At 50.3% G+C, this 14569-nt stretch overlaps 1 protein-coding gene across 7 annotated transcripts in view; it reads right to left on the bottom strand.

The window, feature by feature from the left end:
- ELAVL3 (ELAV like RNA binding protein 3) overlaps positions 1-10769 on the bottom strand; it is a 91348-nt gene extending 80579 nt beyond the window's left edge. For 5 of the 7 annotated variants that reach the window (XM_082205071.1, XM_082205072.1, XM_082205074.1 and 2 more), the window contains exon 1: positions 10673-10769. In XM_082205071.1, coding sequence (XP_082061197.1) covers positions 10673-10741 — 69 coding nt within the window. In that variant the 5' untranslated portion in view covers positions 10742-10769. Of the gene's footprint in view, positions 1-3600; positions 4429-10672 lie in introns of those variants that run through there. The other 2 variants (XM_082205075.1, XM_082205077.1) reach the window with 1 other exon arrangement.
- Positions 10770-14569: the final 3800 nt, after the last annotated feature.

Here is a 14569-nt window from a genome sequence, read left to right as displayed (position 1 = left end):
TGACGTGGGAAGGGATTAGGCCCTGGGCAGAGGAAGAACCTTGCGAGTCCTTCCTGCAAAGAGGCTGAAACATCCTAAGCTGTTTCCTGTGTCTCCTGTGATCTCCCCTTCTCCCTTTGCCTTTCTTTCCCATCCCAAGTGATCCAGGATTGGCTTGTGCCCCTAAGTGACAGGTGGGAGAAAAGACCCAAAAGGGGTCTTTCGGTGGGCAGCTAAAGGTGGGGAGCAGAGAGCCTTAGAAAGCATACGTGGTAAAGAATAGGGGAAGAAGGAAGGAAGAGACAGAGAGAGCAGAATGACTGGCAGACTGCACACTCCTTGCCAGCTTAAAGGACAAGGCTTAGACCATGTACTGGTCAAGGCCATTTTAGCTGCACCCTGCAGGATTTCAGTTCTGCTCCTTCCCTGGAGGTTTTAAAGCAGAGGTTGGGGGGGGGCATCTGTCATGAATGCTTTAGTTGAGGTTTCTGCATTGCAGGGGGGTTCCACTAGATGACCCTGCTACTCTATGTTTCTACATGATCGGTATTTCATCTCACAGCCTTAGGAAGCCCAGGTGATAGAATTATTCACCCAGAGGTTGACTGAAGACACAGAGCATGCAGCTCCATATTAAATAAAAACAACACACACAGCACAAAATCCAAGAGGAGCCGATTGGTTCCAATGGACTGCATGGTTGACCTTGGCTCGGGGTTCAAATCCCAGTCACCACCAGCTGATCAGAAGCCAGACTCAGTTTAACCATCAGTGAAGTGGAAACAGCAATGGCCTTACATAAGAGGAAGATCAACCAATTTAAGATTTTGTTAGCCAAATCCCAAGGGGGCAGCTGTGACAGTCTGATGGAACAAAAGACAACTAGAAGTCTTGGAAACTGATTTATGATGCCATAAGCTTTTTGTAGGGCAAATGTAATTAATAACTAGACATCACATGGACACCCACACGAAAGCATCACAACAGCACTGCTTATTTTAAATATGGTGTTGGTAACCACGTTTGTGAAGACAATACTGCCACTAGCCAAATGTAGAACTGGCTATTGCAGGTCTCTCTCCCTCTCCCTTTCCCTCACAAAACGCCTCAAAATCTAAACCAGGGTGTGAAGGGTTGTAGATGACAGTCTCTCTTTTCTGCCCCGTAATGGATATTGTGGAGATTGCTGGAGTTTCACCAGGAATAAGGGATGGTGGCTCAACCTGTCTGGCGTCAAGCTAAGGCCTTGCCCCTCCTGCTCCAGGCCCCACAGATCCCCATCCAAACTGCCTGCAGAAACAGCATGCCCAACCTTGGCACAGATTAGCCTCCCTAGTGCAGAAGTCGACCCTTTAACCTGCCTGCGCCAGTGGGGAAAGGCTATTCGAGCTGCCATTTTCTTGCACTGTAACTTTAAGAACCCAGTTCCCCCTCCTCTCCATCTCTCTCTCTCTGCTGCATTGCTGACCCTGTGGCTTTCTCTCTCTCTCTCTCTCTACCACCCCCCTTCCTGCCTTTACACCCACAAGTGAGATGCGGTGCATACAGCTATTACAGAAAGAAAGCACACATGAATCTAAGCCACCACTCCAGCCCTACACACACACCCCACTCCTTTCTCCCTCCATGCCCATGCTTTCCAGAGGGTGGGGTGCACATTGCAGTACGGCAGGAGTGCACAGCTGAGCAATCGCTACAAGGTCAAAATGGCTTTGTGTCATCTACAAAGGCTGTTTTCCCCTTACGGTGGTCCCCGCCTTTTTAAACCCTAAATGTGGCATGAGCAGGCACTCATATCTGCCCCCACCCCGCCTACCTGCAACCAGGCGCATATTGCACAGAGGGAAGTCTGGTCACAGACCCACCCATGCCATGCTTCCCTTGCACACGCATACACACACACACACACACACACACACACGGAGCCCGCTGGGTCTTGCCACCTTCCTCCCTACTGCTCACCCAACCTCGCCATCTCACACCCCTATTCTCCCACCGCCTGAGACACGCGCGCGTCCCCTCCATCCCTTTTCCGCATTTCCACCCCGTCTCCTCCTCCTCCTGGCAGCATTTGCAACAGCCTCAGTACAAGCCGATTGTGCGTCGGGGGAGGCACTCAAACCCCTCCCTGAAATGCTGCCGCCAGCTCCTTTTGTTCGCCTGCAATCCCCCTGCCAGCAGACTCGCTCTCCAGCTCGCGGGGGGTGGGTGGGTCGGTGGGTGGGTGGGGTGGGGCCCAGATGGGAACGTCTCTCTAGGAGAGAGGACGAGGTGGGGGGGGGGGAGCGGCAGAGCGCGATGCTGCTTTTCAAAAGGATGGCATTTGCAAGCGCGCAACAAAATGCAACGCGCCAAGGAGGGCGGCGCGTCCCTCCCCCGCTTGCGTGCAAAGGGGCGGCGGCGGCGGTAGCAGCGGAGAAATGCAGGTTCTAGATAGACGAAGCCCCCTTGCAACGGCATCGTCGGCTCCCCCGCCCGTCCCGTGGCAAGCCGGATCGCTTTCATTTCGCCGCTTGCCCTCCCCCTCTCCAAGGCACCGTTGGCGGAGGCAGCGGGCTGCAGCAGCTCCTTCCTCGCCTCCGAGGAGCCGCTTGGAGATGCGCGCCCGAGGGCGGCATGCGGAGAGGGCCACCGCGCGCCTTCCCGGCCCCGTCGAGCACGAGGTGGCCCGCGGGCGGCGATCCCACCCAGCCGAGAAAGCGGCGTGCCTTACGCGCGCCTGCATGGCGGCAGCCAGACGTGCGCGAAGCACCAACGGTTGCCCGCGGCCAGCTCGAGAGAGACACACCCCGAAGCGACCGAGGCGCACAAAACGCCCAGACGCCGCCTCCCCTCCCAATTCCTACGCGCAATATCTCTCGGATCTCTCCAGAAACCCGTCGGGTTGCATCCAAAATTGCAAGCCGCTGAGCTAGAAATCTGGCTTAAGCTGGGCCACCCTGCGGAGGCAACGCGAGGAGGGGGGGGAGCGCAAAATGTCCTTCTCTCCCCTTCTTGCACGACCTCCACGGTGATGGATGCGTGCAGGAATGGACTGTTGTATCTGCATAACCGTTCCCCTCCAAGAAAAAAATCAACCACACGGATAGGACACCCCCCCCCCCAATTATAATAGATGCTTTGGTGTGTTATGGTCGATTCCATCGTCCTCCGAGACGCAGCTAGCTCCGCTTCGGCCATGCACTCGAATACGCACACCCTCCCCAAGGAAAACCCGAGAGAGGCTCGCCCTTCTCTCCGACCTGCACAATGTACTATAGCTGACACAATCCAGATACGTGTGTGTGTTCGTGTGAACACGCTCTTTAGCCCTTCTCCGCCCGCCCGCAATCTTTCAACGGGGTGGAAGGGTGTCATATGGATCCTTTCAGGCTCCCGAGTCTCCAAAGAGCCCCCCTTGTGTGCGCGCGTGTCCCTGGCGAAGGGGGCGAGAGCCACCGCGGCAGAGATTTCGCCTTCCCTTTCACCTCCCCGTTCAAGGCCAAAGCTCCCCCGAACGAGCAGCGGGGAGGGGCAGGGCTCTCCGGAGCGCCGTCTCCGCTACATTTCGCCCTTTCCCCCATCCAGCCCGCCGCCGCCCCCGAAGCATACAAAGGAGCGCCGGAGCCGCGAAATACCTACAGTGACCATGCTTAGGGCGCGCCGGGATCCTGCCGGGCGGCGGCGGCGGCGGCTCCGTGGACGGCTCTAGAATCGGGCTTCTTCGCCCCCTTCTTCTTCTTCCTCCTCCTCCTCCTCGGGTGGGGCGGGTCGGAACGGATTGGCCCCGGGTGCGGGGCGGGGGTCGCCTTGCCTTCCCGATCGATGGCGAGTTGGACCCCCCGGCGACGGTGGCGCATACAAAATAAGGGGGGGGGAACCGTCCGGGTGAGGTGGGGGGGAGGGAGGAAGCGAGGATAAATTGCTGTCCCGGGGGGGGGGGGAGAAGCGGAGGGAAGAAAAACCCTTCTTTTTTATAAAAACAGCTTCCCTCGCGAGGAGAAGGGAGGCGGGGAAGGAACGGAAGAAGAGGAAAAGGAGAAAGGATGGGCGTCGAAGCGGGATTTAGTCCGGAGAAGGGAGCCGTGAGGAATGTTAAAAGGAGAGGAGGACGGAGCGGAGAAAACAGAAAAAGAAAAGAACGCGGGAGCGGGGGGAGTAGAACGAGAGAGAGAGAGAGAAATGGGCGGATTATTTTTTTTTAAGGGGGGAAATTAAAAAGGGGGGGAAACGGAGGAGGGACGGACGGGAGGCGAGCGACTCGCGGAGATTCACACAATGGTCCTTTAAACGCCCTTGACTATTTACACCCGGGGATTTTGGCGAGGGGGGGGAGAGGGGGATGGGCGGGCGCTCTCTTCTCCGGGCCCCCCCTCGGGGCCTGTCCTTGGCCGCGAGCAAGGCGCTAGTCCGTCGGGGGCCCCGGCCGCCGCAGCTGGGCTCGCTCCGCCGCCCGCGCAGCCCCTCAGTGGCCCCCCACCTGCCGGGCCAGAAGCTTTTATGAGCCCCCCCCCAAGACTGACAGGGCCCCCGCTCATTGGCTGGCGGCGGCGAGCCATCACGGAGGCGCGCTCCTCCCTGCTCCGCTTAGAACCCCCCCCCCCCACACACACGGTGGAGAGGCTGCGTGGGGAGGTAACGATGGGCAAAACGAAATGCGCGAAGGAGAGAAGACGAAGCGCCCCCCTCTGAATCTTTGCTTCTTCTCCCTTTCCTTTATCTCCCGATGGTGAACCCTTCCCCGCCCCCCCCCCCGCTGCAGACGCCCGTTCAGACGGGCATTTAGGCCACCCACCAGCCCAGGGAGGAGATAAAGCGAGGAAGGCGCCATTTAGGGGAAGGCATAGAACAGGTGGTAGAGAAATGTCTCGCGCATCCTGCCCCAGAAAGCGGGGTGGGGGGAGATAAGGGAGATGGTGGAAGGAGGAAAGAGCTGGGATAGCTCCGTCAGTACAGCATCGCAACTCTTAATCTCAGGGTCATGGGTTCAAGCACCACGTTGGGCAAAAAAAAATCCCTGCATTGCAGGGGGTTGGACTAGATGACCCTTGTGAACCCTCCCAACTCTACAGTTCTATGATTCTAAGAGAGAGAGAGAGAGAGAACACACACCCCCCCACATACACACACTAGCTTCCTTAGGACAATGAAGAAAGTGCTGGAGCAGAACTATCAGATCATGTGAAACTGCACGGGATCCACAAGTTGCCAGTGGCGTAGCGTGGGTTGTCAGCACCCGGGGCAAGGCAAGTAATTTACACCCTCTAACCTGTGGATTTGCGCCCCCTAACCCGTGGATTTGCGCCCCCTAACCCTAACCCCCAGATGTTGCGCCCGGTGCGGCCGGCCCCCCCTGCACCCCCCACGCTACGCCACTGCAAGTTGCCCCCCACAGCAGCATCCCTGCAGCATCGAAGAGGATGCTGTGCTGAGCACACCCAGTGGTGGACAATCCATTAGTTGCCCTCCAACATCCTCTGCAATATTGGCAAGGGACACTTGGAATAAGAGCCAGCCATGCCAGGTAAACTGATTCTGGTTGCAAATGAAATTGCTCCGACTGAAATCCAGAATGTATATTCCAGACTCCGGTTCTCTTGCAGGGCTTTGAGGTGGTGCCCGTACATGCATGCTGAATTGGCCAAAGGGAGAAAGGGCAGATATCTCTCACAAGGGAACCACGCTTAGATCTGAAGCTGAAAGTTGATTCCCTGGTATTCGAGAATCAGTGGGCACAGAGAGCAAGATGGCGACTGTGGAGTGAGCAAGTGTTCACAGCTAGGTCAGGGAACTCAAAAATAGCTGTCCTCACAACTGAACTTGTGTTTGCTCATTTTGCATGTAAAAGCATTAGATTGGAAGTTGCAGACCCCGGCTCACACAACTGAGTTATTTAATGGCATATCATACCCAATCAGGTGCCATATTCCTGTAATGTTCAACTTAGACTCTAGTGTCCTGGGTGATCTCTTGGCACCAGCTTGGTAAACCCCAGACAGAATTACTCATCCAAGTAAAAAACAACTGAGCTCCTTCTGTTATAAAGAGACCCACAGTTACTCGAACATTGAGGGCTTCTAAATGAAACATACCTGATAGCGTATCCAAAGACAAACATCCAAAGACATTGGATTCTTATCTCATTATACATGACTAAGCCATTTTTCACCTTCTCACCCCTTGCCTTTTCCTGGAAGACCTATTGCAGTCATTAAGAGTCGTCAACAGGCTCATCTCAGCTATCTGCCAATCTCCCATTCCCACCACCCTTCTGAGTAATACCCCTCCCCACTTTCTCACTATATAGAAGGATCTGGCAACTTCTGTTTTAGTGTATCTGAAGAAGTGTGCATGCACACGAAAGCTCATACCAAGAACTAACTTAGTTGGTCTTTAAGGTGCTACTGGAAGGAATTTTTTTATACCTGATAGCGGTTCGTCTGCCTGAGACAAGTCTGAACTTGGCTTTGTTTTTTTAAAATATATAACTGAGAAAATACTTTTTTGTCACAGATGTCCTGAACATTATTATTTCCCTACTCTAGCAAGTATCCCAGAGATGCGCTGCGCACCTGAGAATCCATTCAGGCATTTTAGAACGAAGGTAGGGTTACCAGACGTACCCAGTTCCCAGGGACAGTCCCCCAGATTTGCAAATCTGTCCCCGGACAAATTCTGTCCCCAGAATGTCCCCAGATTTGCAAATCTGTCCCTGGGAAACATGGCAGCAGCAGCCATAGCAGCCCAGAGCCAGCCTGGTAGCGCAGTTGGCTCTGGCTGGCTTCAGGAGCTGCTCGCTGCCATGGTGCCTGCCATTTTTCCTTGCTGGAAGTCCCCATATGATGTATCTTGTGCACAACGCATCATATGGGGACTTCCAGTGAGGAAAAATGGCTCCGGGCTGCTGACTGCCCCTGCTGCCACCACTGCTGAAGGGGAACTGAGGACGTCTGGTGGTACAGATTTCCTGCCCCTTTCCCCCTTTGTTTTGACTGATCGGGGGAGGTTTGGGAGTTGCGGGTGGGCGGCCGTTGCCCAGTTTTTAAAAAACTCTGCGCATTTATGTTTCACAGGGTGCGAAAGAAGGGCTTTGCACCTTTATACAATATGCATGTGTGCTTGGGCCCAGGGTCTTTTGCCTCACCATCCCCACTACTGACTCCCTGTTGCTACTCAGCTTTAAAAAAATAAAAATAAAAATGTCCCCGGATTCATTGAAAAAAATCTGGTAACCATAAACTAAGGGGGGGGGCAGACTGGGCAGCTACTGCTTAAGAATCCTACCTGCCTAGACAGCTCCCCCCAGAAGAAGCCCACCCTCAAGCAATTTCTCGGTCTTCCCTTAAATAATCATGAAAATTGTAGTTTGGTGAAGATGATGATGATTTCCCTCTTGGGGGCAAGTTGCTAACCCCCCTCACGCAAAACTACAGTGGTGCCTCGCAAGACGAAAAGAATCCGTTCTGTGATTCTCTTCGTCTAGCGGTTTTTTCGTCTTGCGAAGCAAGCCCATTGATGGATTAGTGCTATTAGCGCTATTAACGGCTTTTAGCGGCTTTTAGCGGCTTATCTGCTGATCGGATCAGCTGATAAGCGGCTTAGCAGCTTAGAAAAAGGGGGGAGGGGAAAAAACAGCAGGAACTCGCAAGACATTGTCGTCTTGCGAAGCAAGCCCATAGGAAATTCGTTTTGCGAAGCACCTCCAAAACGGAAAACTCTTTCGTCTAGCGAGTTTTCCGTCTTGCGAGGCATTCGTCTTGTGGGGCACCACTGTATCATTCCCAGGGCTCCCCATGGCGAGGAAATAGCTATTGAACCCATTGAAATCTGTAGTGTAAATACACTTCTCTTGGCTCCATGTGAAGCAAGGGTTCCCCAGCCCCTTAACCTCTGCTCTCCAATAAAAATATGGAAGTGTAGGAAACACCATTGATTGAATCCATCTAGCTCAGTATTGACTTGCAGCATCACTCAGAGGGGTGGGATCATTCCTTGTCCTACCTGAAGATCCTGAGGATTGAACCTGGATCTTCTGCATGCCCTTGGTGCCATGCCCTCCCCTATCAGTGTACTTTGTTAGAGTGCATGAGAACCATCCATACTTGGGGATGGCCCTTAACAGCCCTTTCCTAATCTTGCAATTGACTAATTTCTCTTACAGCGTCAGAATTTTGCTGCCAAATTTTGATCCCGGATAATGTCCTGGACACAAGTATTCACCAAACTGGAGTCGAGCATGTGGAATTGCAGGGACTGCAGAATTTCTAATTTCAGCAAGGGGGATGTGTGTGTTTTCATCTCTGTGTGTGCCTCTTGTCACTTTTCCATTGGCCTTGGTACTGCCGTGTTTCACCAGGCGAGGTCGTCTGTTTGCAAATGTGTCCCAGAATTTTGTTGGTAGGCTTGTTTTAGGGTGGATCTTTTTTTTGTCTTTTCAGTGTGTTGTTTGTTGCTGTTCAGTTTGATGAACTAAAAACGTGGCTATTTGTAAGCTCAGTTGCTTGTTCAAGGATTGGCAAGCACCTAGCATTTTTTATCTTTAGAACTGGCCTGTGTTTTTACTTTAACTTGTCTCAGCCTTTCTTTCTTTCTTTCTTTCTTTCTTTCTTTCTTTCTTTCTTTCTTTCTTTCTTTTTTTGACTTGTTATTGTTTTGATTTGGGTAGAACTAGATGACACTAATCCTTTTTATTTTCAAGGAGTCGGCAGGAGGGAAGGGCACATCCTGGTTCTTCCCTGCAGCCCTTGTAGATGGGCTGCATACAGAAAAATCTGTGGCAGAACATTAGCAAGATTTGTACAGTATGATCTCTAGTTCTTTGTAGAACAACAACCATGTGCTGATTTGGTTTCTAGTAGTTCTACCGTATTAAGCCTTTGAAATCATGTTCTCAGTAGGTCTGCTGTACAATTATTCTGTCATGGTTCTGTCATTTTGTTTTTGCCAGCATGGCCTTACCTGCAATTTTCTCTTCTGCAGGCCACGCAGACATATTTCTATCATCTCTTGCTTGTATTATTTACCTTCCAGTACCCAATGACCTTGGAAATCTCTGAGTTTATTCCAATATGACCACCCTTGCTTGTCATTCAACCTACTGCTAAGTGGGTCTGAAAGAGGGCCTCACTGTTTGCCAAGATCACCAGACCAAATTGTACAAACCCAAAAATGGAAAGCCACTGCCCGCCCCCATCAAAGTCTTCCCTCAAAGAGCAGAAGGTTAATTGTTGAGAGAGCCATAATGAATCTAGCCTGGCTGGCACTGACCTCTGATTCTACCAGACCTGCAGACCTGCAGTCAGGGCTTCTTTTTCTAGAAAAATAGGTGCTGGTTCTCACCATGAAGTTGTTACATTAAGTGCCACACTTTTAAACAACCGCACCCTTGAGTGGAATATTATCTTGCATAATGGAATATTATCTTGCTTCATACTCAGGGGGTGTGGCTTCTGGCTCCCCTTCCCCATCCTTTACCATAGTGCCTACACAACATCACCTTAGTCCTACTACCAGCCAATTGCTATGACTATATAGCACTTCAAGAAGAAACCAAACAGTTCTGCTGCAATACACTCAATTTCCCCATGCTGTGGAAGGCAATGGGTGCTTTGTTCCCATTTCCACAAATGGGAAAACTGAGGCAGGTTGGAAAACAGGCTGCCAAAGTAGTTCTGCAAGTGGGATTTGAACATAGCTCTTCCACCAAGCCGTGATTCTGAAACTGCTGGACCATATTGTCCTTTTCCACAGCCCATCATGCAGTTCCTTCTCACCCAAGGAACTGAACTGGGAAGGAAGAGAGGCCATGGCTGTAGGTCAGAACACAGGGCCTTTCGCAGATCTTTGCTCCTTCCCCTGTAAGTACTCATTTAAACCACAAGGAGAGCAATCACCCCAGACTCAGGAGTGTGTTCCAGAAGTCCTGCACCCCAAAACATCCTTCCCTATTATCATGTGACTTCCCTCCAAAAGTAGCCTCTTCCTGTATCAGTAGATCAGACTCCACATTCTGAGCTTTGATAGAGAAAGGAACGAAAACAAGGCTCCCCGCTGCTCTCTTCCACCTTGCCAAACTGAGATCAGCACCCAGGAGTCATGTTCCAGCAGCAACAGCCTATTGGACCTCTGGAGAGCTTTTGTTTTGAAAATTCTCTCTCTTTCTGTTTCTTGAAAGCATCTTTGGAGGTATGTTGCCTTCTCCTCCTCCTTGCCCTGCCCTCTGCTTTGCTATGCAACATTGGTCAGACTGTTGAGGAGGGTTACACATAGCAGCATCCTTTCACCAAAAGCCAACAGCTGTTTTCCCCATCAAGCTTCCCTGTGGACGGTCGCTTCAATCCTCTGAGCCTGTGTAGCCCTGTGATTCCTCTGTGGTGATCAACAGATCTCCCTCCCTCCCCACCCTCACCCTGCCAACTTCCACCTACCAGAGGAACTCCTGTGCAGAGCAAAGAGAAAGCAGCCAGCAAAAATGTCAAGTGCTCTCATCTGCAAAATTCACTGCTTCCCACCATTCTGGCGCCCTGCAGCTGAGCTTCTAGCCACTCGGAGGATCAATGTGAACCATTTTAAACAGATGCCGTCTCTGGCACCCCCTGAGTCCTGACCTCTGCCCCTCCAGCCCCTCTATCTCCCCCCCTCCCCGGCTTTCAAGTGGGTGGGGATATTTGCCACAACTGAGGGAAGAGGATTGGTTTTCAGTGAAGCCCCCTACCTCATTTGCACTCAGGAGGTATCGTGCTGTGTCTTGTGGGCATCTGCTCATTTTCAGCAGCATCGCCATTTCTGATGGAGGGTGAGAGAGAAGAGAAGATTACAGTTAGTCTCAGCGGAGGGAGGGAGGGAGGGAGAGAGACACACACGCATAACTAGGTAACGGTTTTGTATCCACGTCCGGTGATTTATAGCTGTGCTGGGCCTATTCCACTGGGGAGATCTGCAAACCACACAGCTTGCGCTGCAGATGACAGGAACCAAAACCAACCACGCCCACCCACCCTCTTCTCGCTCGTTTTTTGCTCTTATGTAGAAAGAGAGGCATTCAACAGGGTCCTTTAAAGGGAAACTCCAAGAAATCGAAGGAGAGAGGACTGTCAGCAGGAACCCCTTACCATCCACCCAGCAGAGGCCTGGGAAATCACTTTCAGTTTCAAGTGAGAAGGTTAGAGCAGTTGCCAAGATGCAGCAGGCACTGAAGTGGGTTCTGTCAGTGATGCTAACAATCCAAACACCTCTGGGGAGCAAGGTAGCTGCAGAGAATCTCACCTGCTCATCATGGAGGCGAGCGGTCCCTTTGCTGCAGAGGGCAGGGAGTTGTGGAGTGGGCACAAGGAAAGGTAGCTTTCTGTGCAAACATGTCACCAGGGCCCTTGTCGACCAACCTCCCACCCCCTTGATAGGCTTAGCAACCATCATATTGGCTGCTCACCTGGGTTCCTTATCAGCTTAAAGCTGACGGGCAATTTGGAAGAAGCCGTAGCTGAGTGACAAAGCTTGTGCCTTGCATGTAGAAGGTACCAAGTGCAATCTGCAGCATCTTCGCTTAAAAGCATATCAAGTGACATTGCTCAGAAAGAAGTCTGCTGGAGACCCTAGAGAGCCATTGCCAATCAGAGAAGACAGCACTGTGTCCTAGATGGGCAAATGGCCAGACTCCATATAAGGCAGCTTCAAATGACCAGATCCCAGAAAGTTCAGTAGGACTCCTCCTTTACTATGTCCCACCAATTAGTGTAGATGTTTCTGTTCTGAAAAGCTTTGGTCTTCCCTAGTACATGACATGACAAACTCCGTTTAGGTTTTTTTCATCTGCTGAGCTTGTTTCCGTTGTTATGTCGTTGTTGTATATTTTATTGATTCTTCATCATCTTTGTTGGACCGGTCATGTTGTGTGGATGCGTGGATGCCTGATTATCGTCTTCCAAAGCAACTACTCTATTCCAAATTTAAAAATGGAAAGCGTAATGCTGGTGGTCAACAAAAGAGGTTTAAAGACTCTCAAGGCAAATCTTTAAAAATGTAGTATAAACACTGACAATTGGGAAACACTGGCCTGCGAGAGCTCCAATTGGAGAACAGCCTTTACCAAAGGTGTCATGGGCTTTGAACTCAGGATGAAACTCAGGATGAAAGGGAGAAGCGTGCTAAGAGGAAGGCACGTTTGGCAAACTCTCACCGTGATCAACACCTGCCTGGAGACCTATGTCCCCACAGTGGAAGGACGTGTGGATCCAGAAATAGCCTCCACAGTCACTTATGGACTCACCATTAAGACCATGGTAGTTCATGGAAGTTCATGGAAGACAATCTTACTTGACTACAAGTGATCACAGGAGGAGGAGGAGGGATGTATTTTTTAATGTAAAATCACTGCATTTTAATTGTTGTAAGCTGCAATGTGAATGCATTAGGAAGGTGGGATACAAATTTTCTAAAGAAAAAGAAAGATGAAACCCAAGTTTTATGAATCAACAAAGGGATTTTGGAATACTGAATTTCTCTGTGAACGCTCTGCTGCATATTCTCCAGATCATGAGTCACCCCAACATGAAAGCATCTTCTACAATGCAGATGGATCAGGACATTTGCTTGGTCTTAACAGCTACTTCCATGGCTGTCATTCCTAACGGGGATGCGGGTTGCTTCTCTGATCTTCAAACCCGAGTGGGATTTTATCTAGTTACCGTATTTTTTGCTCTATAAGACTCACTTTTCCCCTCCTAAAAAGTAAGGGAAAATGTGTGCGCGTCTTATGGAGCGAATGCAGGCTGCGCAGCTATCCCAGAAGCTAGAACAGCAAGAGGGATTTCTGCTTTCACTGCGCAGCGATCCCTCTTGCTGTTCTGGCTTCTGAGATTCAGAATATTTTTTTTCTTGTTTTTCTCCTCCAAAAACTAGGTGCGTCTTGTGGTCTGGTGCGTCTTATAGAGCGAAAAATACGGTAAATCACTAAGCCTCCACATCTTCAGGACAAGTAACAGCGCTATGTCATACCTCACAGAACCATTAAGTAAAAATCTCCCGTTTTGTGTATTTATAAAAATATGTGATATTGGCCATAGAAATAATGCTTGATTTATACTGAATTGCCAAGCTGAGTCCTCTTGTTCTCAGTTCACCAAGGGTTTTGCATGCATTCCACAGCCATTATCTTCTGTTGTTGGACCAGACAACTCCCTGCAGGTATCCCCTGTAATGATGATCACTTTCTCTTCTTTCAGACCATAATGACTCAGCTACATAGTCTCTTTGTCTAATTTGAAATGTAACTGGCCTGCTTTGTTTGGTTTCCAAAAATAACTTGACTTAGGAGGTCATTCACTGTACCTGAAATCATGTGTTTCTTCCATGAGTGATGGTGTGATTTTTCCTTTTGGGAAATGCCAAGCTGAGAACATCCAGAGATGTCAATGCCTGGAACCCCAAGTTGCCCTTGCTTTTACTCAAATAAGCAAGGCATGGCAAAAATGAGATGATATCTTCTGCTGGTCAGCATAACTGTTCAGTAAAACATAAAGGTAAAGGACCCCTGGATGGTTAAGTCCCGTCAAAGGCGATTATGGGGTGCAGTGCTCATCTCTGCTTTCAGGCCAAGGGCGTCGGCGTTTGTCTGCAGACAGCATGACTAAACCGCTTCTGTCACAACAGAACACCATGGCGAAAACCAGAGCACACGGAAACACCATTTACCTTCCTGCCACAGCTGTCACACCGTTTACCTTCCTGCCACATTTATCTACTCACCTTGGTGTGCTTTCAAACTGCTAGGTTGGAAGAAGCTGGGACAGAGCAACGGGAGCTCATCCCGTCGTGCAAATTCAAACCGCCAACCTTACTATTGGCAATCCCAAGAGGCTCAGTGGTTTAGACCACAGTGCCACCCACTCCCTAACCTTTATCTGTTCAGTAACCTTCAAGTGACTGAAGTGAATGCTTGGGTGTGCTTAGCGTGACAGCTTTCTTATAAATCCTACTTCTCCTATCTGTTTATCTTTTCACTTGTGTTCTCCTTCCTTCCTTCCTTCCTTCCTTCCTTCCTTCCTTCCTTCCTTCCTTCCTCTTTCTCCCTCTGTCCTTCAGTCAATCCTTGTCCCTAGTTGTACCCTCAGCCTTCTGCTACTTGTTGGTAACACCATGGCACCATAGTGCCTCTCTTCCCTCCCCTCCCACTTCCATTCTCTGTCTAGGACTGCCATTCTCTCACTCAGCAAAATTCTGTGTTCTGTGGTCTCTTGCTTGCTGCAGCTCCTCACCTTTACTGAAGCCCAGCTTGTCTTCCTCTGACATGGTTACTTCTCTCTCTTCATTTGAATCACTTTTCATTTCCAGAGGGGTAGCTGTGTTAGTCTGTTGCAGCGGAATCAATCCTGAGCCTTGCAGCATCTTAAAAACTAACAAATGGCATAAGCTTTCATGGACCAGAATCCAGTTCATCAGAACTTCTACTTTTAGTGTTCATTCTCATATGGCTTTCTTACACTGCTGCACTATTATTCGAAGAGCTGTGAATGCATCAATGAATTGGATAGATGTACCCAGAAAAGAAGGACATTATGAGAAGCCCCAAAGCACCTACTTTAACATACCAAAAAATGTATCTTGGTGGTTAATG

This window comes from Podarcis vaucheri, assembly GCF_965113315.1.
Source record: "Podarcis vaucheri genome assembly, chromosome: 17".
Classification (NCBI taxonomy): Eukaryota; Metazoa; Chordata; class Lepidosauria; order Squamata; family Lacertidae; genus Podarcis; species Podarcis vaucheri.
This window is presented reverse-complemented; position numbering and strand designations above follow the sequence as displayed.